This window comes from Aulonocara sp. 'chitande type north' Nkhata Bay, linkage group LG4, assembly GCF_057382095.1.
Source record: "Aulonocara sp. 'chitande type north' Nkhata Bay isolate Kocher_YH1m ecotype deep benthic linkage group LG4, A_spYH_male_GT1.1, whole genome shotgun sequence".
In the NCBI taxonomy this organism is placed as follows: Eukaryota; Metazoa; Chordata; class Actinopteri; order Cichliformes; family Cichlidae; genus Aulonocara; species Aulonocara sp. 'chitande type north' Nkhata Bay.
Window position 1 is genome coordinate 29,924,238 of NC_141347.1, and position 24,992 is coordinate 29,949,229.

At 40.0% G+C, this 24,992-nt stretch overlaps 1 protein-coding gene across 2 annotated transcripts in view; it reads left to right on the forward strand.

Moving 5' to 3' along the window:
• Positions 1–24,787, forward strand: part of stat5a (signal transducer and activator of transcription 5a) — a 54,324-nt gene extending 29,537 nt beyond the window's left edge. The window contains exons 2-20 of one of the 2 annotated variants that reach the window (XM_086289764.1): positions 3,673–3,729; positions 6,454–6,597; positions 6,758–6,914; positions 8,053–8,142; positions 9,259–9,433; positions 10,068–10,198; positions 11,183–11,334; positions 11,760–11,915; positions 16,342–16,521; positions 18,582–18,669; positions 19,172–19,294; positions 19,601–19,693; positions 20,105–20,311; positions 21,211–21,305; positions 21,437–21,579; positions 21,728–21,883; positions 22,012–22,063; positions 22,564–22,674; positions 22,801–24,787. In XM_086289764.1, coding sequence (XP_086145890.1) covers positions 6,470–6,597; positions 6,758–6,914; positions 8,053–8,142; positions 9,259–9,433; positions 10,068–10,198; positions 11,183–11,334; positions 11,760–11,915; positions 16,342–16,521; positions 18,582–18,669; positions 19,172–19,294; positions 19,601–19,693; positions 20,105–20,311; positions 21,211–21,305; positions 21,437–21,579; positions 21,728–21,883; positions 22,012–22,063; positions 22,564–22,674; positions 22,801–22,924 — 2,361 coding nt within the window. In that variant the 5' untranslated portion in view covers positions 3,673–3,729; positions 6,454–6,469 and the 3' untranslated portion in view covers positions 22,925–24,787. The remainder of the gene's footprint in view (positions 1–3,672; positions 3,730–6,453; positions 6,598–6,757; positions 6,915–8,052; positions 8,143–9,258; positions 9,434–10,067; positions 10,199–11,182; positions 11,335–11,759; positions 11,916–16,341; positions 16,522–18,581; positions 18,670–19,171; positions 19,295–19,600; positions 19,694–20,104; positions 20,312–21,210; positions 21,306–21,436; positions 21,580–21,727; positions 21,884–22,011; positions 22,064–22,563; positions 22,675–22,800) is intronic. The other variant, XM_086289765.1, reaches the window with a different exon arrangement.
• Positions 24,788–24,992: the final 205 nt, after the last annotated feature.

Here is a 24,992-nt window from a genome sequence, read left to right on the forward strand (position 1 = left end):
GCAAAAAGTGCTGGATTTGAATCTATAACTTGTCTTCAAACAGGTTGTTTTCATCATTTTACACTGCGTTAAGTGAATAGGAGCTGCTTCTGCTTATAAGAAGAAATGCATCTATCAATGAGAAAAGCCTCTGCATATTTTGTCAAATAGCGGTTAGCAGTATTCATGCCGGATTAACACTCGTGTCCCCCAAAAGACATTCAAAGTACTCGCAGTGTTACATGACATGTTGTTGCCGTGTTTCCTTTCTGTTTTGTATTCTCAAGGTAAGACTGCTCTGAATGGTGGGTGGCACTTCGGTTTCCTTACAGGAAGTGCTGACGTTAATGAATGGTAATTTTTCCTCAGAGGAAAGAGTGGGTGACACGAGTTCATTGAATTAACGTGCCAGTTTATTTCGAGACCCCAAAACCTCTGAGCAGAGCTTTAAACCCACCCGTTTGTAACTCTGTAAAACCCTGGTGTGACTGTGATGGGCTGAAAGAGGACATCAAACACACAGATGATGTTTCAGGGCCAGTGCAAGCGGGAGTTGTAGTGTTGTTTATGTTCCCTGAAAGCTGGAATCTAGTGCACCTTGGCTCACAAGCGAAATTAATCGGACCGTGTCAGCAGAGAAGGATGTCTGTTATTTGGATTGTTTGGTCTCTTTTCACACATACGCAGAGAGTACACGCAGAGCTTTTCTCTATTTTGAAGCTCAGAGCTTTCTGGGCGCTGCATATCCCTGGGAGAACACTCTGTGAGGGTTTAGCTGTATTTCTTTTTTGTTGATTTGTCCTATAATCGAGACTTTTTTAAGAGCTCGTTGAGTGGTAGGGATACTTTGAAGCTTCCCCCTGCTTAGAAGTCAGTCTCCTCCAAGGATTTAGCAGTCCACTTTAGCACTTTGTGTGACTGGCATTAATATCTGTGACATATATTGGTTGGACAGAGCCTGCTAATTTGCTTTTAAGACAACAAATGTTCAGTGGCTGTTTCAATTCACCTGTAATCAGAAGAAGTGGGAATAAAGCAGTCCTCCTCATTATGTTGTTTTTGCCCTTTGTGGGGCATTATCGAGAACCTTGTGCAGCTGGTTTAAGAAAGGGATTTGATTTATTTGTTTTTAGCCGTTGTGCAATGCTAGCTGGAACCTCTTCGCTTGGATTTGTATCCAGGCGTTCTGAGCTCATAAATTTGCATTGAATCTGCACAGCGGGTGAAGTTGTTCATTGTGTGTTTGCCAGTAATGTGTGAATATAGTTGGGGGGGTTTTTACTTAACTTGCCGTCCAGTTGCATTTTGTTTGGTATCTTAGAGAGCAGAAGCAAACCGTGGATGTCGGAAATAACTAATGTATTTAATTTCCAATTAATCAGTGAAATGAGAGGCTGGTGTTGGTGTGGCGTTGGATTGAATTAGTCGAACTGCTTTTCTTTTTTTTCCGTTTTGCGTGTGCGTCAGAGAGCGAATATGAGAGAAGCACAGGAAAAAATTTACTGGCAGTACAGTTTGCAGTAAATTTATATTGGACAACAAAAAGCTTGAGTGACTGTGAGAATGGCTTTGAAGATGGAGCAAAGGTTATCCTTCTTTTCCAAAAGAATGACAGTACAAATAAAAGAGACTGGCAACTGATAATCTTTGATGGATGAGCGAAGGCAAAAGTCAAGTGCATTTGTGCGTTTGCTTCTTTATTCTCATAAACAAAGACTACAGATAAGCAGCAGGAACACTTTTGCAGTTCAAATAAAAACTGCAAATTAAGTTTTAGACCAGCCAACAGGCACAAGGAACTAAAACATTTTATTTTGCAAATGCTGTGTTTGTCAGAACTTTTTTCCTATTTATCTGGATTATATTTTGCCCTTCCTTGTTTTCTGAAACGATATAAAAACGTGTGAGTCATCCAACTGAGATATTATCCTTTTGTATCAATTCCAAAGGCTTTTTCTCTCAATTAGTACTACTGTTTCCAGAAAACCAAGCCAAAAGTGCTTCATAGTTTCTGTTATGGGAAAAGAAACACATTAGAGGACATTAAGTATAAGGATCATTTTGAGCTACGATAATAATCTGCAGTAACTGCTTCAGTAAACCTCTCTGGTGGTATAAACAGCACTTTAGTCTCTCTTGCTGCATAGTGATTTTTGTCCGTTATGGCTGTGGGTAATTTATGACGTCAAGCCACTGCTGGTATTAACATGTGATTCTTTAATAACAAATCACGGAAGGATTTCTAAGTGACATTTTTCTCCACTCTAACTTTCAGCTGGCCTTACAGTCTTGCAGAGGTTTCAGTAAGTTTACTTTAATTTGAGTCACAACACCATCAGTGTGCGCTGTATGTGAAAAGATGCACATTACAAGCAGAGCTGCAGAGGTGATGAGTCAAGTGACAAGTTTCCTATATGCAGTGACGAGTTGAAATATTCTAGACAAAGCCTTGAGATGAAACGGTTTGATTGAAGCTTCTGCTTTGAGAGAGACAGCGTTTTGCCTACACGCCTCAAGTGGAAGCAACTTTTTAAGGCATTAATGGCAGTGAGCTTGAAGAAAGAAAGGCAGGAGTGCAGAGGAGCTAAGAAGAAGACTTAATCCAGACTGTAAAATAAAGATGTCACATTTTTGTCTAGAGCCAACATGTGGCGTCCTGATGTTTTGCTTCTTCAGGGTACAACCAGTGGTAGTTGTCTCAGTCGTCATGATTTGATGTGTTTTTACATATTAATGGATGAAAGGCATGGCCTTTAGGTGGTAGTTTAGATAAAGCAACTGACATTTTTCAGCCATTTAAATGAAACCTGAGTGAACATTTATAGAGCCTCCCATTGGTTCAGGTTTGAAGCATGACTACTCAAAATCTTACTTTAAAAGAGCTGTTTCGACTGTGGTTTTACTCTGTGGTAACTATTATTGTTAATTATTGTTATCAATAACTTGCAGACTGGATGTTTTAGTAAATTATACTGTATATAATTTTTCAAATTCATTAAGGATGTGGTTCATATTCTGACAATTTGTTTTAGAATGTGAGCCAAATGTGTTTTGCTCACCAAAATCTTTCAGATATTCAAGTAGACTGGATTCAGCCGTATCCCTGTAGTGACAACTGAAGTGCTAATTAGCCGTGCCAAACAAGCTGTGTTGTTGTTTACACGCAGCACCCGTTGAATGACGCTCTTCTGTTAGCAGGTGATGCTAATTTATGCTCTGCATTTTGTCGTGTTTTACAAACGTAGTATTTTTTAGCGCCTTTATGTACTGCTGTGGTTATAAAGTTGCAATGAACTCTAGTTTTCTTCTTCTTCTTCTTCTTTTTTTGTAGTAATCATTTAGGGAATTGAACCTCTCTTAATTCTCTCTAAATCAGATTTCTGGCAACACTGTTGTTTTTTGTCTTTTTAAATGCATCAGCTTCAAAATCCCCACATAGTGAAAGAACCTTTCAGGCTTGGGAAGAATGTTCAAAAATTATGCTATTATGTTGACATGTCCAGTTCATCTGGAATAAAGTCAAATCTGTTCAGTGGACTTTCCCTTTTTCATGCTTTTTGTTAAAGCTCTTGTCCTTGTGAAAAAAAGAGAGCTTCCTCAGAAGCGCCCAAGTTTGACTCACTTCCTCCTTTTGGTCTCTGTCTCTTTCTTTCTTTCATTCTCTGTCTCTCTCTCTCTTTCTGTCTGTCTCAGGTTTGTGGTGCTCCTTTTTAGAGTTTCCTGCTCTTACATGGTAACACAGAGCTGAAGGTAAGGTGGATTTTATTTATTTAATTACTTGAAGCCAAAGTGAGGTTGGTGATGAAATAGCAGTGACATGTTACAGTGAGCTTCCTGTACATGGAAGAAAATGGCAAAGGCAGAACGGCTGACTTGCTTTTACAGTATATTTAAGGTTCACGCCAGGATGTTTGTATATTGAGGTCAAAGTAAAGCTGTTGCTTGGGAGCATTTCACTTTTTCTTGGAGATGAGAACTGAGGTGCTACTGGTTGTCAAACCCTGTTTGCAGCCATGCCTTTAAAGATCTGTTGAACACACTAAAACACCAGTTTGTCCCACTGTCTTCTGACAGCACAGCAAACACTCTTTTAAGCTGCAGCTCCCATTATGTTCAGCATTGGTCTATTTATATGTTTGTGAAATACAGGTTGGTGTAGAAAGAAAGTCCTACACCCACGATGGGTGTCACAGAAAGAGGTGGTAGAAAAGTTTTGTGCTCTTCCTGTCGGCTCCTCCTCCAATCAGCTGATTTGCAGTTTTGGGCTGATGCTCTCTGCTGATTCCTTTACAGATAACATGTGTAGGTTATTCATTTAAAAAGCACTTGACTGTCTTTTCAAAAATCAGTCTTTATGCCTTTTGTGTGCTTGTAGTTTTCTTTCACACAGGCAATCGGAGAATAGTTTCTTGACATTTAACATGCAAAAAATGCTTATAATGCTTTTATTTTATTTTATTTTTATAAATTTTGCTTATTTTGAAAATATAGCTGTAAAGGTCAGCAGGTGAACTCTAGGACACAATGAGAACCATAAGAGCACAGGAACAGTAGAATAGGCTTTGTGTCGCCAGATTGTGTCGACAGATTGAGTGGAATTACCTTTTTGACCCTATTTCACCTTGGTCTACAAAGACATATAGTCAGTTAGCAAGCATGCATGTGAGCCCAGCTATTAGGCATTTATGACATCCACATGCACAGGAAAAGGCTTTTGAGTCGGGTTTTTGTTTTGTTTTGTTTTTTAATCAAGTTAATTTATTGTCTAATTGACACGTTTTCTTGTACAGATGACAAGAGGTCACTTGTGGAAGTCATGGGATATTTTTGTGCAGGGAAATGGCTACCGTTATTATGCTTTATCTGTAGCAAAACGCATGTTTTCACATGTTCTTTATGAGGGAGTGCAGACTAACAAGGTAAAAAAAAAAGCTCTTCAATCGGTATAACGTGGACAAGATATGTGACGGAGACATAAGCTACAATGGAACAAAAAAGAGCAATGACAAAGAAGAGGATGAACATTTTTTTCCTTTTGTTTTTGTTTTTTTGTTTTTTGATGCAATGTGTAGTATCAATTACATGTACGTGGATATAAAAACTATACATGTACTGTCAAGCAGAACCACTGACACCACAGGCACCTACAAATACACACATGCACACGCAAACACTCACACACATACACCACAAACTTCCCGCGTACTCATATCTCTCAGTCTTTTACTGACAGTGACTGTGCCAGTTTTGAGAAGGGTGAGTGGGTGTGCTGACTGGAAACAAGCAGCAGTGACCCAATACAAAGCCCTCTCAACCAAGCCATAACCCTCAGTGTGGAGTTGTTGGCTCCACAGAGGAGCATGTTTAAGTCCTCAACATGTTCAGTGAAGGAGAAAGCGACCCAAGCGGGCCGGGCAAGTGACCTGGATCTTCAGTCGTAGAAGGAAAACAGAGACGTGTATTAGTCACTTCGTAAAGCGGACTTAATCAAGGTATAAGAAGATAGAAGTGTTTTAGTCATTTATTTACCATTAAAACTATTTTTATCTGTATGACTGACTCTTTTGGGAAAATGTTAAATACTTCACTTAAGTGATGTTCTTTCCCCAGTACATTTAAAACCTTTGTAAAGCTGCTAAACCCACATTGTATCCCAGCTTACGTCCGACAAACGCAGCTTGTATCCCCGATATTAAAAAATATCTTTCTCAAGGATTAAAATGATCAGAACAACACTTCTGGAGGCATTCTTCTCGTGCACAATTTTACAGCAGGTTACAAGTGTTTGTGGCGTGTTTTCATGTGTGTGGCAGAAGATGGGAAAAGATGTGCAGAGTAAAATCCATGTAAAATAGCCTGGACTAATTACTACTGCAGCTGAATCCAATTACCACTCGGTGGAAAAAATTATAAATATTAAGTTATAACAAGTTATTTTACATGTGGTGTCTGGGATGTCTTCTGTGCTTTTGCAGAACATTACCAGCTGGGATTAAACACCTGAATTGAAAGATGAATTTTTGCCATAAATGTTTGTAACTTTCTATCTGTGTAATATTACACTATACTTTAAATGGCTTCATAAAGTGGCTTTTATTCCTTTTAATTGTGTCATGCTAGTTAATGAAAGGTTTTTAGGTTTATGCCAAATAAACATGTTGTTTGTATCATTCCTCATACTTTAGCTGGTTTTTTTTCTTCCTTTTTTAAAAACAAAACAAAAACAAAAAAACCCCCAAAACTCACCACCCTTCATATTCTTGACAAGCTATGGTTGTTGTGCTGATTTCTGCAGTCTTTGTAAAGGTGAGACACTTGGCAAATAGTAAAATGAAAGCGAAAGTTTCATAAGTTGATCCGAAGTGACCTGAAATGATCTTTTTCTCACCACTTTACATCCCTTTAGTTACTGTTTTCAGTTTATGTGTAACATATGTTCCCTGCACTCTAATTAAGAATTCTCCCCTTTTTCAGCTTAAGGGTGTTGAAGATGGCGGTGTGGATCCAGGCCCAACAACTGCAAGGAGATGCCCTCCACCAGATGCAATCTCTGTACGGTCAGCACTTTCCAATTGAGGTGCGACATTATCTGTCCCAGTGGATAGAGAGCCAGCTCTGGTGAGTTTATTTGATGCACGTGTGACCAGAGAATGTAAAGGATGTTAAAAAAAAAAAAATCCTAATCCTATTTTTGTAACATTTTGATTTGTTCTGTTCAACATCTTACAATTTATCGTGTGTGTTTGTGTGTGTGTGCATGTGTGTGCGTGTGTGTTAGGGATGCCATAGACCTGGAGAACCCACAGGAGGAGTTTAAGGCCAAACGCTTACTGGACAGTCTTATACAAGAGTTGCAGAACAAGGCTGAGCACCAGGTTGGGGAGGATGGTTTCCTTCTTAAAATCAAACTGGGACACTATGCCAACCAGCTCAAGGTGAGGCTTTTATTCGAACGCCGCTGCATTCTTAATATAGTTCCCATTTAGTGCTTGGTTACCTGGCAATAGCTATTAAGCAATAGCTGTTGTGTTTTATTTAGAGTTGCTTGGCTTTGATTTGCAGCGGGTACATGTGTATCAGCTGTGGCTTGTTTGTCAGACCCTGATTTGATCATCTGTGGCTACAGAAATAAGGAATGGAAAGTACTGGTACTCCAAGTACTGGGAATGTCAAAAACAAGGCATTCAAAAGCAACTCTGAATGAATAATAAAAACAAAACGTACTAAATCTCAGTATTACACCTACCCAGACTGTAGCACTGTTTTAAGAAGAGCATAAAATTGTTTACAATGTCACAAAATGATGTGATTGATGTGATTAGAAGTCACAGCTGTTCAGCTTAACTGCCTCCCTTACTGTAGTTCTCAGAAAGAGCACATGTTGCACAAAATGTTTTAAGAACAGGTTGTATCCACTGAGAGGAAAACAACAGGACGGCTCGAGCGAGGGCCTCAGTAGCTAGCCAGCTCTGCTATTTATGATCGAACTCCCTCTTCACAGATCTGTTCTTCTGTTTGTTTTCTCCCCTCCCTGAGACCACGAGGAAAAACAGGGAGAATGGGGCAGGCTGCGCACATCACACTGCAGTCCTGAATTCCTACCACACTGTTTCCCAGTTTATGGCGCTGAGCACACGTGTATTCGTGTAGTTGAGAGTGACATGTTAAATGTGTCACTTGGGTTCCTCTCTTTCCTGCAAAAGTCAAAAAAATGCAGATATATAGCTACTGTGAATGATTTCTCTCTTTCTGTGCGGTATGAAGTGAAAGCAATTCAACTTGAAACTTAATTCCTTCACTTAAAACAGGAAACAACAAGAGTATCACCCGCAGTTTTAAACTGAAACAAGATTTTGTTACACTGTAACAGACAAACCACTTAACTAGGCGTATACTAATGAGTCATGGACCTATATGAAGTGTGCTCATTAACTTAATAGGTTTTGGTGTGTCTGCAGTGTTAGCTCCAGAACCTTTGATTCTACTAAATTGGCGAGCCCTGTGTGCAGAAGCCGCTCTACTCGTCAAGAGCTAACAGGCCTTAACACAGCTCATGTGCTCCTTGTCTTTCAGAGCACGTATGACCGCTGTCCTCTGGAGCTGGTCCGATGTATCAAACACATCCTTTACACAGAGCAGAGGCTCGTCCGAGAGGCTACAAACGTAAGTGGGATTCGTGTTTGTGCATCGAACATGTATAAAAATAAATAATTTCTGAGTGTATATGTGAAAAAGTATTTGCCACATTCCAGTTTGTTACACTTATATTTTCAGATCGTCAAGCCTATTTTAATATTAGACAAAGAAAAATACAAAATCCAGTTTTTTAAATGAAGATTTTATTTATCAAGGGAGTTAACCAAACTCTTCGTGACCCTATGGCAAAATAACCCCACCCCCAGCTTGTAAAATCACGATTTAACTGTGATTAACTGCTTTTTTTTCTTTGGAAAGCTGACACATCTTGCCACAATCTCAAGAAACATGAGAACAGCTGAGAAACAAAGTCATTGAAATCTATCAGCCTGGAAAGGGTCGCAAAGCCATTTCTGAGGCTTTGGGATTCCAGCGAACCACAGTGAGACCCATTATCCACAAATGGAGAAAAATTGGAACAGTGGTGAACCTTCATGGGAAAGGCTGACCTAACAAAGTTACTCGAAGAGCGCTTTGGGACTCATCCATAGGGTTCATATAGGGCCAGGAGCTCACAAAAGAACCAAGTACAACAACTAAAGAGCTGCAGGCCTCATTCATTGTATTCGAACATTATAAATGTGATATCGTACCACAGCCAATACAGTCATGCTTTAAAATGGCCTTGTAAAACCAAACCATTTCTATTTCCCTACTTTAACAATGCAATATACAGGAAAGTCAGATATTTCTCACTTTTATAACTTGCAGTGAGTTATAAAACCATAAAGCCAGCCGTGCGTAAGACATCTTCCTTGAACTCCTGTGGTGAATTGATTTTCAGTCACAACATGCTTTTTCTGTTAGTGGAGTTAATTTTGGCCCGTTCAGTCTGAACCTTTAGGTACAGTAATGCACTTTTTCAAATTGTGGTGACCTTGCACTCTTCCTGAGGATGCAAATACATTTTTTCCTTATCAACCTGCACCGTTGACACTATCCTTGTGTTCCCAGAGAATTTTTACAGTTAAATAGTGCAGGTGCTGGGGTCTAGCCATCAGTCAGTGCATCATGTTAGTTTTGGTTCAGTAGCTGTCTGTCTCTGTTTGCTGGTCTCTCAATCTCATATTTTGTAATTGACAGTCAAACTCTCCAGTGGGTGGAATGATGGACAGCATGTCTCAGAAATACCAACAGATCAACCAGGCTTTTGAGGAGCTTCGCCTGCTGACCCAAGACACTGAGAACGATCTCCGCAAGCTCCAGCACAACCAGGAGTACTTCATCATCCAGTACCAAGAAAGCATGCGCATTCAGGGTGAGACCAGAGGGCTTGCATCTCCTTAGCGCTGCACGACCATAATGACAGAATCAGTGTTTGTACTAATGCAGTTTTCACAAACTTAACTTATACCTACTGCAAATACCAAAAAACATATAATTAATGTTTCTAACTGTTGTTAGTCATTTAGATTTGCTGCTGTACCATTTTAATTCCTTGTTGAATCAAGAAACAAACTCTAGTTTATCTACTCTGTTTGTTTGGTGAGCAACTTGCTTAAAATAGATCTTTTTTTTTTTTCCAATTATGCTGCTCCCTTTTTGGTTAATCAGTCTCACTTAGTCTGTTGTGTGCCACATGTCACTGTTCAAATTAAATATAAAAGATAATTCTTCATACAGCTATCTGAATTTTGTGTTGAGACATGTAGATTAACAGCAGGAAACTGACAGCTTCTGTAACACTACAGATTTTTCACGAGTGCTCCATGTGTCAGACAGAAAGCATCGATCTTTTTTAATATCTGAGCTATGCAGGAGGGGGAGGAGGGGGTTTTCCTGAGTAAATCATTATTCCTCGGATGGGACATGAATATTGCATGTGCACAGGTTAGAAATTGTTACTGCTTCTCTTCTACTCCCTCTGTCTTTAACTTGTCTCCCATCTTCAGCTCAACTGGCCAGCCTGGCCACACTGCCCCCTGCTGACCGCCAGCTACGAGAGCCTGCCCTTCTGAGCAAGAAAAACACTGTGGAGGCATGGCTGACGAGAGAGGCCAACACACTACAGAAATACAGACTGGTGAGACATACTTGCACTTACTTATTTCGTTCATGTGTGTGTGTGTGTGTGTGTGTGTGTGTGTGTGTGTGTGTATCAATGTGTAAATTACACTCCATAAAGATAAAATTAACTAGACCACATTGTGGAATGAGATCATATCACTGCAGTGCCAGTGCAGTTGCCAGATTACACCCATCCTTGAACTGGGCCTTGGTTTTGATTTTAAACTGTACAGAAAATCTTGGACAGCTGATAAAATCTCTCCACAGACAGACATATAAACACCTGGCAAAGAGGTTGAAGCCAACTTTGTGGTAGTTGCTGCTACAGCTGTTGTCTCCCAGACATTTTATCATGATGACTGTCACACACATACACACACAAAGCTGGTCCCGCGTTTGCTTTTTGACTTTAAGTAAATAAAGTATGGTATATGTAGGTAACACTACACCCGCAGTGAAATCGGCCATCGCTTTGATTTTAGTTACAACCCTGTAAAGTTTTGTGACCGCACCTTGTTTCGAGGCAGTCACATCCAGACGGACATGCAGAATGAGCAACTGTTCTCTGCAGCTTTTGTGGTAGTTGCAAACATTACACTCCCTAAGTTAAGTCTTTACCCCTTTTAAAAGCGTAATAGGAGTAACCCTTGATGCTTTTTTCTGAACTGAGCCATTTCTCTCATATTTCGGGCCTGTTTATAGCATAAAATGACTCAGTTTGCATCAGAATTAAGTGAGCATGGTCTCTGCATATGCAGGTATACTTGGAAAAACTTAGAAACTCTTTTAATAGTCGTCAAACCACATTTTTATTGACATATATACTGAGGTGGCAAAAGTAAGAGTGAGGTAGAGGTCACCAAATGAGGAAAAGAGTCTCTCCATAACCACGGTTTACTTCAATGACGCACAAATTTGTAGCCCACACACAGATTCACAGAAACATTTGACCAAAACTTGGTTCTGGTGAAGTACATGTGTCTTGCTTGCTTGTGTGCAGGACCTGGCAGAGAAGCACCAGAAAACACTGCAGCTGTTGAGGAAGCAGCAGACCATCATTCTGGATGACGAGCTGATCCAGTGGAAGAGACGGCAACAACTGGCAGGCAATGGGGGACCGCCGGAGGGAGGCCTGGACATCCTTCAGTCCTGGTGAGTTGCTTTTTTTTCGCTCTACCTCCCACCAAGATCACAGTAACTAGACTCTCTCACAAGGCAAAAGGTCACAGGTTTAAAAGCTTGCTTTGGAGTGGTCCTGTGTGGGGGTTTTTCAAAGGTTATTGGCAGGCATAGGCTGTCTTACATATTTTCTATTTTTTGCTTTAACCCACCGTCAGGGATCCCTGGCTGTGAGCCCTTTACATTTTTAAAGGCCTCACTTATTCAGCCAGATCTGAAAGTTTTAGTAGTGTCAGCTACTTAAATTCTGTCTAATATAGCTGAGCTCAGCTTTCAGGAGCTCAAATTAAAATAAGTAATGGTGAAATATAATATTTCTGGCACTGGTCGTGTTGATCTTCAAGTGTTATTCTTACTTGTGTGTCTTTCTTGTGGATGCGTGGCTGGATTGGTGCCAGGTGTGAGAAGCTCGCGGAAACGATTTGGCAAAACAGGCAACAGATTCGGAGGGCCGAGCATCTCAGACAGCAGCTGCCTATCCCTGGACCTATTGAAGAGCTCCTCAACGAACTCAACAGTACTATCACAGATATCATTTCAACACTGGTCACCAGGTGTGTTTGTGTGTTTCAAGTTTTTCTACACATCAAAGGCTGCAGCACCTGGCATGCTTATGTGTTGTCTGCAGGTTTTATGTAGAGCTGTGCAGCTCACTAGGAGTCGGGGGGTTGGGGGGGAATATGTTAGAAATATGTGGAACCACTAATGTGCGCAGCTCTTGTTCGTGTTTGTCTTGCTGTTGGTCCTTAACTCCAGCCGTGAAGAAGACAGTAGCCATTACAGAACTCTGAAGTGTTAAAAACCATACATATGATCTCTGTCTGCTCAAGTCGGATTTTTAACCAGGCAGCATTAAACGACTACACGGCATGTTTACACTCAGGCTATGTGATATTTTTTGGACTTTATGCAATCACGTCTGCATTTGTTGAATACCCATAATTCTCCACTCTGCATACTCAAATACGAACACTGAGGGAACATCAATGAGGGGTCATAAATGGCACATTAATCTTATCTACAACTTTAATTTATTTTGTGAGTGTAGGCCAGTGTAGGCGGTGGGTGGATCTTTTTTGCACATTGAGGAATTGCCTTTTATGCACTCAGGTTACTGAGTGCAAAAAGGGCAATGAAAGGGCAGGTCTACTTGTGCAACTGGTATTGTGGTCAATGGAGTGAGAGATGTCATCTATTTGTAAAATGAAATTACTCCCACATTCAAAATTATCCATCAAATAATGTAATTCAATCCACATGCAAAAATTTTGTTAAAGTTTGGGTTTTCTTGTCTCTCTCTTACACTTATTGTGTGAGTGTTAAAGCAAACATGAGAGCTCTTTACCTTGTACTTAAGCTATAATCCTGATGCTGCCGCAGCCTGTTGTGGTAAAGCGAGCTGAGCAGAAGGCAAAGCTTTGCTGGACAGTCTGCTTTCCTTCCCTGACCTATGGCCACAAGCTATTGGTAGTGACACACATAACCTTCCTTCAAGGGGTGTTTGGGCTGCCCTCAGATATGTCAGACATGTCTTCTAGATACCCTCTTTTTGAGGTATTTTGGGCATGCCCCACTAGGAGGGGATCCCAGGGCAAACACAAAACATGCTGTAGAGAGCTGGAACGTAAATGTCTCTGAAGAGGAGGAGGCGGTGGCTGAAGGGAGGGGTGTCTTAGCATCTCTGCTTAGATTAGATTACTGCAACCAGTTAAATAGTGAAAAGTGAATAGGTGGATGGACTGTTCTATGGTATCCGATAATGCGATAGTGTGGAGGTACATTAATACACATAGCACTGGTAACTGTAGACATCAATAATCCACCATCAATACCTCTTTTCTCAGGGTAGCCCTTGCACAATTTAAGCTGCATAGCTGTTACCAATATCAGATATTACAATAACCTCGATCCATAGTGCTAGAGTCTGGGTGGTAAAGGGAATTTTCCATTATGGACTTTGGCTAACTGCCCCCAATAATGACTCCCACACTCCCACATAGACAAGTACACTGTACACTGTATTAAACTGCATAAACAAAAGTCAAAAAGTGGGGTTTCAGTTACTGTAACCTATGGGGATTATACCTTAAAAGTTAGATTAAATTTAGGATTTGACTTTATGTAATACAGAATAATGAGTGTGAAAGCAATGCACTGAGCATTTGCGTTTTAGATTTCATGAAATACGTACGAACCCAGAGACAAAGAATGCAACTATACAGATATGCAGAAACAAAAAGCATACAGTGTTCGAGAGCTTAAAGGGAAGGAAGTGCACAGGGAACTTGTTTTAGTCCATTAGTTTAAGCCCCAAATGCACATATGCCAGTATCTTTTAGTCATCCAGCATCTCTGAACAAGAAGTATTCTGAAGTTTGTGACAGTGTCCTCTCTCGCTTTCCTAGTAGATTCCCTGCAGGGACCCATAACCCACTAAGAAGTCATGTCATTGTCACAACGATTTTTGACTGGCCACAGACAAGTCTGAAACAAGACAGTAATGCACAGCTATCAAGCACAATATAAATGCAGATTATGTTTCCTCCTATCTTTACTCCCTAGGAGCCCCGGGAGGTTTCACACTGGCAATTGCAAAGTGCGGTCTTCTCATAACCACTTAGTTCAGCAGTATTTGTTTGCTTTCAAGCTTCCTCTGAGCCTGCAGGATTAATCATTACGCTGATTCTGCTGTTATCTCACTTCTTGGTCTCTTTAATGTTAATGTGGAAATCAGAAAACGGCTACACCGCCATACAAAAGAAGCACCAACTCTTTAAGAAGAAAGTAATTGTTAACCCTGTCGGTTAACTTGAAAGCGATTACTTACATGACCTTCAAATAGTGCGCAAGGCAGCAATAAAGGTCATTTTGAAAGGTTAATGTTCTCAAGCCTGCAGGTCATTAGAGCATAAAGAGTTTGGAGTTTTTATTAACAAAACAAAACAGTTCGCTGAACATTACCCCATCATTACCCTATCATAAAACATGCTCCATGCTTTATATGCTTAAAACTTTTTCCTTAAACAATTAATGCCGTAGAGTGCACATACATAACAGGTTCTGCTGCAGTGAGGTTACTGATCTCCTAATATTTGTTCAACTCTGCCTTTCACTAAAGTTCACTAAACTACAGCGATACCAGTCTTTCTAGCTTTAGATCATTGACTCGTTTGCATAGTTCGCATGTTCTTCGTCCCTTCTTTTCTCTGCATGCTTAAGTGTTTCTCACAGTTTCCCACAGTCTAAAGATATGCTTGTATAGGGCTGTGCGATATGACCAAAATCTCATATCCCGATATAAGAGTTCTATCGTCCGATATAAACGATAATAACGATATAAATCACAAAAAAATAATATTTAACATTTTCTGTAAATTCTGTGAATCTCGGGCAGCTCGACTTGCGTGAAGTGTTTCCAGCTGCACGTCCTTTACCCGGAGTCAAGTGTTTTAACCGATGCACGAAACTATACATTTTTAGACATAAGTTGTAATGCTGTTTTCTTTGTATTTATTACACGGCGTGCTGCGGGTTGCCTGTTCTAACGTTTGAGTCTAAGGTTTATTTTTTAGCACCTGGCGGCTCTTCTTTACTTCTCATCCATAAATAATCAGCTCTTTCACGTGATTCAGTTTATTTTGAAAAGTCTCAACAGGATCTTGAGCTTTATTGTGAAAGGTTTACGTGGAACATAAACAAGCGGACACGCGAAGGTGTTCCCGTCGTTGTTGCTAACGACAACGCATAAAACAGGCGCTTGTCCGTCAGTAGTGTGGTTATTTACATATAAGAGAAAGAGAGAACTTTAAGAAATTAATATAACCACTGCAGTGACCATCAGAACGATGAAAAAATATTGCCGTAAACAGTTTATTTTGCGACACCACGAAACAAACGATAGCGTAAAATGAAACGATAGATGTTTTTATATCATCATCCGATATATATCGTTATATCGAACAGCCCTATGCTTGTAGGTTAACTGGCAGCAGGTGTGGATGTGACTCTTAATGCTTACCGGTCTCTCTGTTAACCCTGTGATGGACTGGCAACCTTTCCAAGGCCTACACTACTTCCTCGCATGTGTCAAAATACGCTGTCTTGGCTATTAAAAACATATTACAAGTTCATGGTCATGCAGCTTAAGTAGGGTGCGTTTGCTTTTAAGTTGCTTCTCAGCTCAAAGTAATCATTAGGTTGTGTTATTGGGCCAATCACACAACAGACAGTAAAAGCAAAAGAATAATTTCATAAGAGACCTGTTGTTGACCTCTATTAGTGGGAACAGTTACAAATAAGGTCATTTTCACCTTGTGAAGTTTCATTTTTAGGACAGAGTTTGCAACATTCAACACCAAATACTTTTAACATGTTTTACATCATAAATCATTCATGCTGTCTTTTTTTATGCTTTAAGCCTGTTTTATCTTTTATTGAAACAGTTTCAGTGAGTAGACTATAAGCTTAGTTATAGGACAAGTGACTTTTTAGTGCACATTCTCAAAGTTGTCAGTCTTCTTTCTACAGAACGAAAGCAAAAAGCTTAAAAAAATCCACAGTTGAAAATTGTGTACATAACCTGCACAACTGGAATGGAAAGTTAACTGTTTCCTAAACAATTGTTTCAGTTGAAGCTGCAAATACTCAGCAACAATTTAAGACCGAAGTAGAGCTTATAATCTGCAATAACCTGTGCAGCTGTACTAAAGTTCACTAAACAACAATGATACTGATCTATTTTGCTTTTGCTTGGAACAGATGGAATTTGACACTGACATATTTGCAAACCCCAAGATTTCCTCACGTACACTGTTGGTTGTTCATGTGACACTGATACATACTACCAGAGCTGTTATTTGACAACCCGTTAATTAAATGGACGGGTGGTTGGATGTCGCTTTAAGATGTGCATATAGTGGCAGTAGGTATCTGATGATAAAGACATTTGTCACACTCTAACTGTCACTCTTCTATCCACAGCACATTCATCATTGAGAAACAACCTCCACAGGTCCTTAAAACCCAAACTAAGTTTGCCGCTACAGTGCGCCTTCTAGTGGGAGGCAAGCTGAACGTACACATGAATCCCCCACAAGTCAAAGCTACCATCATCAGTGAACAGCAAGCCAAGGCCCTCTTGAAAAATGAAAACACAAGAAAGTAAGTTTGGTGCATTGGTGCAAATGGACTAGTGCTTTTCTGCTGGTCACTCAAAGAGCTTTATACAACATGCTTCATTCACCCATTCATACAGCATATACATACATCCCCTTTTTTTTAAACGCTCAACTTTTCGCATTCCATCTTCCTTGACAGAGAGAGAGATAACACTGCAATAAGTTACCATAGCGCAATTAAGATAAGCGGTTTGGTTTTCTTCCGAGATTACGAGATCCCATGGTGAACTCTGGCCTAGTGTGTTCCGAGACCTCACCACAGAAACATGGCTGGAACTTGAACAATGTCTAAGAGGAATCTATGGTGTGGACACAGAATCCGCATTTAGCCTGTTCCACAGCCTCGTTCCACATTCCTCCTAACTAATAGAAACCTTACAAGACTGTAGGTCTGCCAGGCAGCTAGTGGGAAAGTGGCTGAGCGGCTACATCTTAGCAAAATCTACAGAGCAAATCTACATACCGTAATTGTCGGGCTATAAGCCGCTACTTTTTGCACAAGCTTTGAACCCTGCGGCTTTTAGTCAGGTGCGGCTTTTCTATGGATTTTCCATGATTTTTGTGATATCGTAAGACGATTTGTTTTGTTTGTTCCGCTGTTGTACGGCACTACGTTGCCTGGCGGAAGGATCGAGGTTCAAGAGTGGTATGTTAGTCACATGTCCGTCCGCCAGGCAACGTAGTGCCGTACGAAGTAGCGCGAAAAACAAACTTCAAAGTAGCGCTACGCATTCAGCGGGAGGCGTGGATGACGAGCGGCGATAAACTTGCGAAAAGCAAGTTATGCCCAACTCCACCGGTGGATTCTGACATCGTGGAAAAGTGCGAAAACATCCACGATCACCAACGGATTTTGAAGGGCTGGACTGCTGCATGATGGAGAGGAGGACACCGCCACGGCCCTTCTGAGGGTGTTCGACTCTGACACTGACAACGAGGATTTCTTTGGTTTTGAAAGTGACAACGAAGGAGAGAAGCGGAGAGTGGATGACGAAGCCATCCTGAGCCTGTTCGTTTCCGACATTGGAGAAGAGGACTTTGGTGGTTTTAGAGTGCAGGAAGAAGAGAAAGATGGTGAATGACTGACTTTTCTTCTCCGTGTCACTTCACCTGAGCCTAAAAGGTAGTCCGAATCTATTTTTCTGGTGTGCTGTAGGTTACTGTTATGTACTACATGTGCAAATATGTACCCATAACTTGTTTTTCAAAATATTAATAAAAGGGGTGTGTCTCCAAACAGCCATCTCTTTCCTGACAATTCCCTTTGTGCATATTCTCTTACATATGATAAGTCAACATTGAAACACCTGCGGCTTTTAGTCAGGTGCGGCTAATGTATGTACAAAACAGGATTTTCCCCTGATTTTAGCTTGTGCGGCTAATATTCAGGTGCGCTTTGTAGTCCGGGAAATACGGTACATCTGCTGCGTCTCATCTAAACCACTTGTCGAGAGACTTCTGCCACAACGTCTCGCTCAAAAGCATGTGACTAAAGAGGGACGCCACATGAAGTGTAGTCTAGTAATGCTAAGCGTTTTGTACCGTAACTGCATTTAACAAACCAATTCAACAAACCAGCAGTGTGCGCATGTCAGTAATTTAGTATGTAGGCAGTGTCTGAGGAAGTGAGTAGTGAATGAATGTAAAACCAAAAAGCACGACATAGCTCCGCCGGTTAGTGAGGAAATCGAAGAGATAGAAAGTGAGCAAGATGGTCTTGCTAGGCAGCTTAATAGTCTCCTGAGCCCAACTTGCTCAGGTGTGGTTTCTATCCAGGTTGTCTCCACCCACTAATTTCCAGGAAGAAATAAAAACATGCAGGCTACAAGGAAAGACAACAAGAAAACAGCCCTGAACCTGCCATACTTGTGTTTAGTGTTTAGAGAAGACTAATGGTGGTAGTTAAACCTGCCAATTATGCACGCAATACCCCCCCTACACACACACACCTACCAACCACTCCCTCCATACAAAACAAAAAGCTCCTGCTGTGTAAACATGCATTTGTAGATAACATCTAACTTTATTGTCTCTGTGTTTCAGTGATAGCAGTGGTGAAATTCTTAACAATAACTGTGTGATGGAGTACCACCAGACTACGGGCACTCTGAGCGCCCACTTCAGGAACATGGTAAGTATGAGCTATTAGTGAAGATTATTTCCATGTAAAAAATAAAAATAAAAAAACCCCATAAAGCTGAAGTAGTATTGCCATTGTTCCTTCTATACAAAAAGTCTCTTAACATTTAATCTAAAATAATAGCGCCTTGCTATTTGCCTTCTTTTGCTGCACTATACCCGAAACAGGTAAATATGTGATTGTCTTGGGTCTATACAGGAGAGTTGCTCAGCCGCTTATATAAGGGAAGTAATTGCCAATCATTATGTCCCATATAGCATTTTTTCCCTTGGATTAAAATTGTGAACAGTAGTCCTTTGGAGGATCGGCCTGCAGCTTCAGTGAAGTTCTCTTCGTCACTAATGTTGTTAGCAACAATCTCCAGAGCCCTCCAAGGATTATTCACATATGATCCCGATAATCTGCATGCATGTACTGACTGTGTGTGACGCTTATAAGCCTAACTGCGTAGTTAATACATACCATTTGTTCTTGCACATCATTTATCATGCAGTCTTTAAAGAGGATCAAGCGATCGGACAGACGAGGAGCAGAATCTGTCACAGAAGAGAAATTCACCATTCTGTTTGAGTCCCAGTTTAGTGTTGGAAGCAATGAGCTTGTCTTTCAAGTGAAGGTAAGAGGATGTAGGCAAATTAATGAATAAAAAACACTATACTTTAAATCACACTTAAAAAAAAAGAACTATATATATATATATATATATATATATATATATATATATATATATATGCATGTGTGTGCGTGCATGCACATGCTGCAAGTAAGAATCTGGCTCGAGTACTCCCACTTGTTCCTTCTGTCTTTTTCCCTGTTGTTTTTATCATGTTTTAAAAAAAATGTATGAAATGCAAGAAATGTTTTATTGTGCTGTAAGTGCATTATTTACTTTTGCAATTTCCTCCTTTCTTTCTCTGAACAGACATTATCACTTCCTGTAGTGGTGATTGTTCATGGTAGCCAAGACAATAATGCCACTGCAACTGTATTGTGGGACAACGCTTTTGCAGAGCCGGTACGTAAATGTTTCAGAGATATTGCATGCAATGCAAACCTTCCTGGAACAAGCATTAAATAATTATTCAGCTTAGTGATATTTTTGTATCCTAATGCAGAAGTACTGCGTTAACTGAGGAAGGCCTTGAATCAAATATTTCTGAAGTGTGCACATGTTTAAATAGTTTAGCTCTTACAAAATAATTGATAGTTCTTTAGATGTAATGTAACACGTGCAGCCCGGAACTGAAACACAAATGCATGTTTAAATCTGTTTTAAATTTAGGTTTTTAATGCAATTATTAAATATTAAATTTTTTTTTCTTTAAAAAAAAAATGTTTATGCAAAGGCATAACGTGTGTGTCACTTATGTTTTGTGTCTGTGTGATGTGAGTGAAAATTCTTTGCCGTTTTCTTCGTGTGTTGCAGGGCCGGGTGCCTTTCCTCGTGCCAGATAAGGTGCTTTGGCCTCAGCTGTGTGAGGTCATCAACATGAAGTACAAGGCAGAGGTGCAAAGTAATCGAGGTCTGTCGGAGGAGAACTTGGTATTTCTGGCTCAAAAAGCCTTCAGCAGCTCCAGCAACAACCCTGATGACTACCGGAGCATGACTATGACCTGGTCACAGTTTAACAGGGTTAGAAACGGCCTCTTTCTTACTCATGATCCTGTTCGTCTCTATACATGCACACAGCTGAAGAGTATTCCATATATCTGTTTTAGCTTGAAAGTATAGATTTCTGTCGTGCTGCACTTCATGCATTTTTAAAACGCCTGCAGGCAAAGTTCAGTTAGTCATTTGAACCACATACTTGTTCTTCATGAAAGGATTTACTATTGCGCTGTTATTCATACATAGAAATATTTCTTGCTCCATTTGCAGCAGTTCAAGGGGTTTAATAAATTTATCTCTGATATAACTGAACCTCTGAAAATGAGCGACTATATATCAAAATTGCTGTACTTCCTAATTAGTTAATGCAATATGTTTTGTTAAACTCCTTTAATTCAACATGAAAGACTTCAGTCAAATCTTGATTGTTTTATCTAAAACCTACTGTGCTGGTGCACAGTGGTAATATGACAAAAATTGTGTCATTGTCCAAATACTTACCCACCTAAGTGTAGGTCGGTTTAATGGGCTTGTTTATCCGCACAGGAAAAAAAAATGCTGAAAGCCTCATTTTCTGCTTCTAAGTAGCTTGTGATTCAGAAAATGCACTCAGATTCACCACAGGCCACGGGTCTTATTAGATTACAGGAACATTAAGTTTTAATCACTCCAGAGATGTAAGTATAGGTTATAGAAATATGCAGAACTTTACCCAGAGACGTGTACAGCTGCACAAATTTTAAAATCATAAAGAGAACTGTGATTACTGTCAGCGGTTGAGGAGATTTTCATTATTATAGACTGAATTGGGTCATCTAAAAACATTTTAACAGTTGTCAGTTCAGTCTGGGGTTTTTTTTTTTGTTTGTTTGTTTTTCATGTGTTTTTAAAAAAAAATTTCCCCAAACTATGCCCCTTTACAGGAAAGCTTGCCAGGGAGGAACTTCACATTTTGGCAGTGGTTTGATGGTGTGATGGAACTCACAAAAAAGCATCTGAAACCACACTGGAATGATGGGTAAGGAAACTGCTGAGGGTTTTTGTTCAGTTTCAAAAGATTCAAAATGAGGAGGGACAAGAACGAGGCACAATTTTTATTTTATTTTTTTAATTTTTTTTTTATTAATGTCTCTCTTCCTCTATTTTTAGAGCCATCCTGGGCTTTGTGAACAAGCAGCAAGCTCAGGATATGCTCATGTCTAAACCCAACGGTACCTTCCTCCTGCGCTTTAGTGATTCTGAAATTGGAGGAATTACAATTGCCTGGGTGGCAGAAAATCCTAACAAAGCAGGTAAAGCATGCAAAACACAAAATTTCTCCATTTTTGTTTTTTAAACCACACCGTTCATCAGACGGGCCTCTTTCTAACAAGCACAGAAGCCACAGAGAAATAAAGGAATCCCATTCAGTTTTTCTTTTGTTGCTGTTTTTTTTCGCAGGTGAAAGAATGGTTTGGAACCTTATGCCCTACACAACCAAAGACTTTACCATTCGCTCTCTGGCTGACCGCATTAGTGATCTCAACCACCTTCTATTCCTCTACCCTGACAGACCCAAGGATGAGGTTTTCTCCAAATACTACACTCCGCCTCTCTGTAAGCGTCCTTCTGAGCACACTGTTACTTTCAAATTTGAATCTCACAGCTGCGAAGCCTTCATTACTGAATGATGATCACATCGAGCCATTACTTATTCTGTCTGCCTGTGCTTGTCTGTTTCAAAGCTAAAGCAGTTGACGGTTACGTGAAACCACAGATCAAACAAGTTGTGCCTGAGTAAGTGTCCGGCTTCCTGTTCTCTCTTTTTCTCGTGTCCTTCCATCACCGTTTCCTCTCCATTCTTTTCTCGTTGTCATCCACCCAGCATTTTATTCTGTAAAGCACAATTTAGAGTTAATCACAAAATACTGGGCCATGAATTCAGATCAGCTATTAGCTAGCTGTTACAGTTGGAGGAGGCCAATTAAGCGCGGCCTGGGTTCCTGCGCGAGCTCGTCTTCCGCTGATCATAAGAGTTAGGCTTGTTAGTTAGCAAGGCACGCTCCCTGCCTTTCTCCACAGTTGGTTCACCTGCAGATATGGAAAACGGCCATAATGATACAAGAAGGCCTGAAAATCATGCTGAGGATCGTTGCTTAGGCAACTACTGAACACAGGCTCATGGGGGGTTGTTGTTTTCTTTTCTTTTTTTTTTCCTTGTGTCTATGTGTAGATACATTCAGAGATGTATATGTACTTTGTTCATTACCAAAATGTGGTGTTTTGGTTGTTTTCAGGTTTGCCACAGCCAATCCAGACCCAGCAAGTGGGAATCCAACTTACATGGATCAAGGTGCCTCTCCAGCACCTGTCAGTCACCCTCACGCCTATGGCATATATCCAGCTATGTGAGTTTACAACATTTTTCCGTGTCCCAATTTTGTGCGTGCAAGGAGTTTCTTGTATCTCCTGCTGTTTGATTGCCGTTATGCCGAAAGCTTGTGTGAGTGGCCTCTATCTATTTCCTGTGGCAGGGCTGACTCTATGTTGGATGCAGATGGAGACTTTGACCTAGATGACACCATGGACGTAGCGAGGCATGTAGAAGAGCTTCTCCGGCGGCCTGTAGAGAGCCAGTGGAGTGGCCAGCAGTCGTGACCTTTGACCGTTTAACTCGCAACAAAACCAAATGAGCCCTGCCCAGCAACTTGCCCTACTCACATCGACATGGTTTAATTCCATTGGTCTCTCTCATTTTTTTTCAGATTGCTATAATGTGAAATGTTCATAATGGTTGTGATTTTTTTTTTTTTTTTTTTTTTTTGCTTTCCAGCATGAAAACATGCATGCCAGTGACTTCATATTGTTTTTATTTGTGTAATCAGTGTTTGTAAAAGAAAGTATAATGCAAAACCTCTAATGTTACAATGTTATGAAAAAGAAGTAATGGTCACTCACATAGTGCATGCATTTTCAATTGATTTTAAACTGATTTTTTTTTTAAAATATGCTACTGTATGAAGTTATTTTAGAAGTTGAATGTTTTTATTTTATATTTTCTTCTTTGTAAATGGGTTATTAGTATTTTATTAGTGACATTGAACTTGCCCTTTGACAAAAAAAAGAAAGAAAAAAGAGAAACTTTGATGAAAAGTTTTGATTTTGCTCCCAACAACATAATCCGAGTCACTGCTCTGGAGAGTTTTTTTTTTCAAACCCATATACACTAACCTAAAGGCAGAGTGACTCTTTGCTCACTGACAGCACACACGCTTCAAAGATACACATGCACAAATTTAAGGTGTATTTGTTTCTGATTTGTTCACCAGCTGAAAGGAGGGGAGAATTATGTACCTCCCTTGCTCTCACAGGGCTACTTTTTCTTCTGTTTGTACCTGAAATGCAAATCTGAGCATCTACCCAGTGCTGCCTGCTTGTCCTCTCAGGTCCCTCTGTGCCCCTCATCAGTGCTACCTCGCATTATTCCACTGACAGTCTCTGTTAATGATTCTCTTGTTGTTTTCTGCACCACATTCTCACCAGTAGGTACGGTCAGAAGTTTTTCTTCTTTTAATCTGCATTATTTTTTGTGAAGACGATCCCTTGCTGCACAGGCTAACTCTGTTGGCTGTTTTTATGCTTGAAACTGCTCACCTGGAAAACACCGGAATCATGAAGTGTCACGTCTGATTGTTAATGCCTGAATATTTGAGGCTGTTCTGCTCCCTTGTGACTTTTCTGCCTTTCAGTGCATATATATATATATATAATTTTTTTTCTTTGCATCTATGAACGAGTGCAGACTTCGAATGCTTGCACATACTCACAAGCTGCTGGGTCATGTTTAGGATTCTAGGATGTTGAACTGTGTCAGTCTGTTTCTTTACCTGACTTTTGATTTCCCCCACCCGTCCACACACACACATAAAAAATAATTGTCTTGCATCTCAGGAATGAATCACTTTGCTTAACTGATGTATAAGCCAAAAAGAAGAGATCTATGTATACGAAATATATGAATTTATTTTCTCTATCTTAATTGTATTTTATTATTATTATTATTGTTTCACTGGCACTCCCAAATTGAATGTAACCTTTTGCATGACCGTACAATACTCTCTCCGTCAGATAAGAAGTCCCCCGTTGACCATAAGTAGCAACTGAAAAAGGATGCACGGCAACTGGAAATTAAAGGTGTAGTTCTGTGTTTGTCCAGTAAACACAACAGTATTTGAAATATTTCTTTTCCTTTTTTTAAAAAAAACAAAACTTTTTCTTTTGCCTCACTTTCTTTCCTGTTTTAGAAATCTCAAGCTACATGGACAGTCTTGTGCTATGTCTCTCATTATCATCACTTCTGAGCTTTGTTTCACTGTAGTCTGTGTATTTTTTAACGATATAGATGGCGCTGTGTGCTGTTTTATGTACGTACCCTGTTTGTGGTTTGGGTTTATGACTTGGAAGTTTTCCAAGCGAAAAAGCTGTTGGGTTGAAAAGAAGGAAATAAAGTTTTATAAATAATTTGAATTCAATCTGTAGGAATACTTTGAATTTTAAATGTCTTGTGCTAAATATGTTTTGTATGTGCAAATATACAGAGTAAAACAAGTAATATGTAATAATATGCAGTACAACATGATATCAAAGTGATGGACTAATCGATATTCGATGAGGCCTTCCATATGGAGAAAACAAATCAAAGTAATTTATGCCAGATTAAGAATGT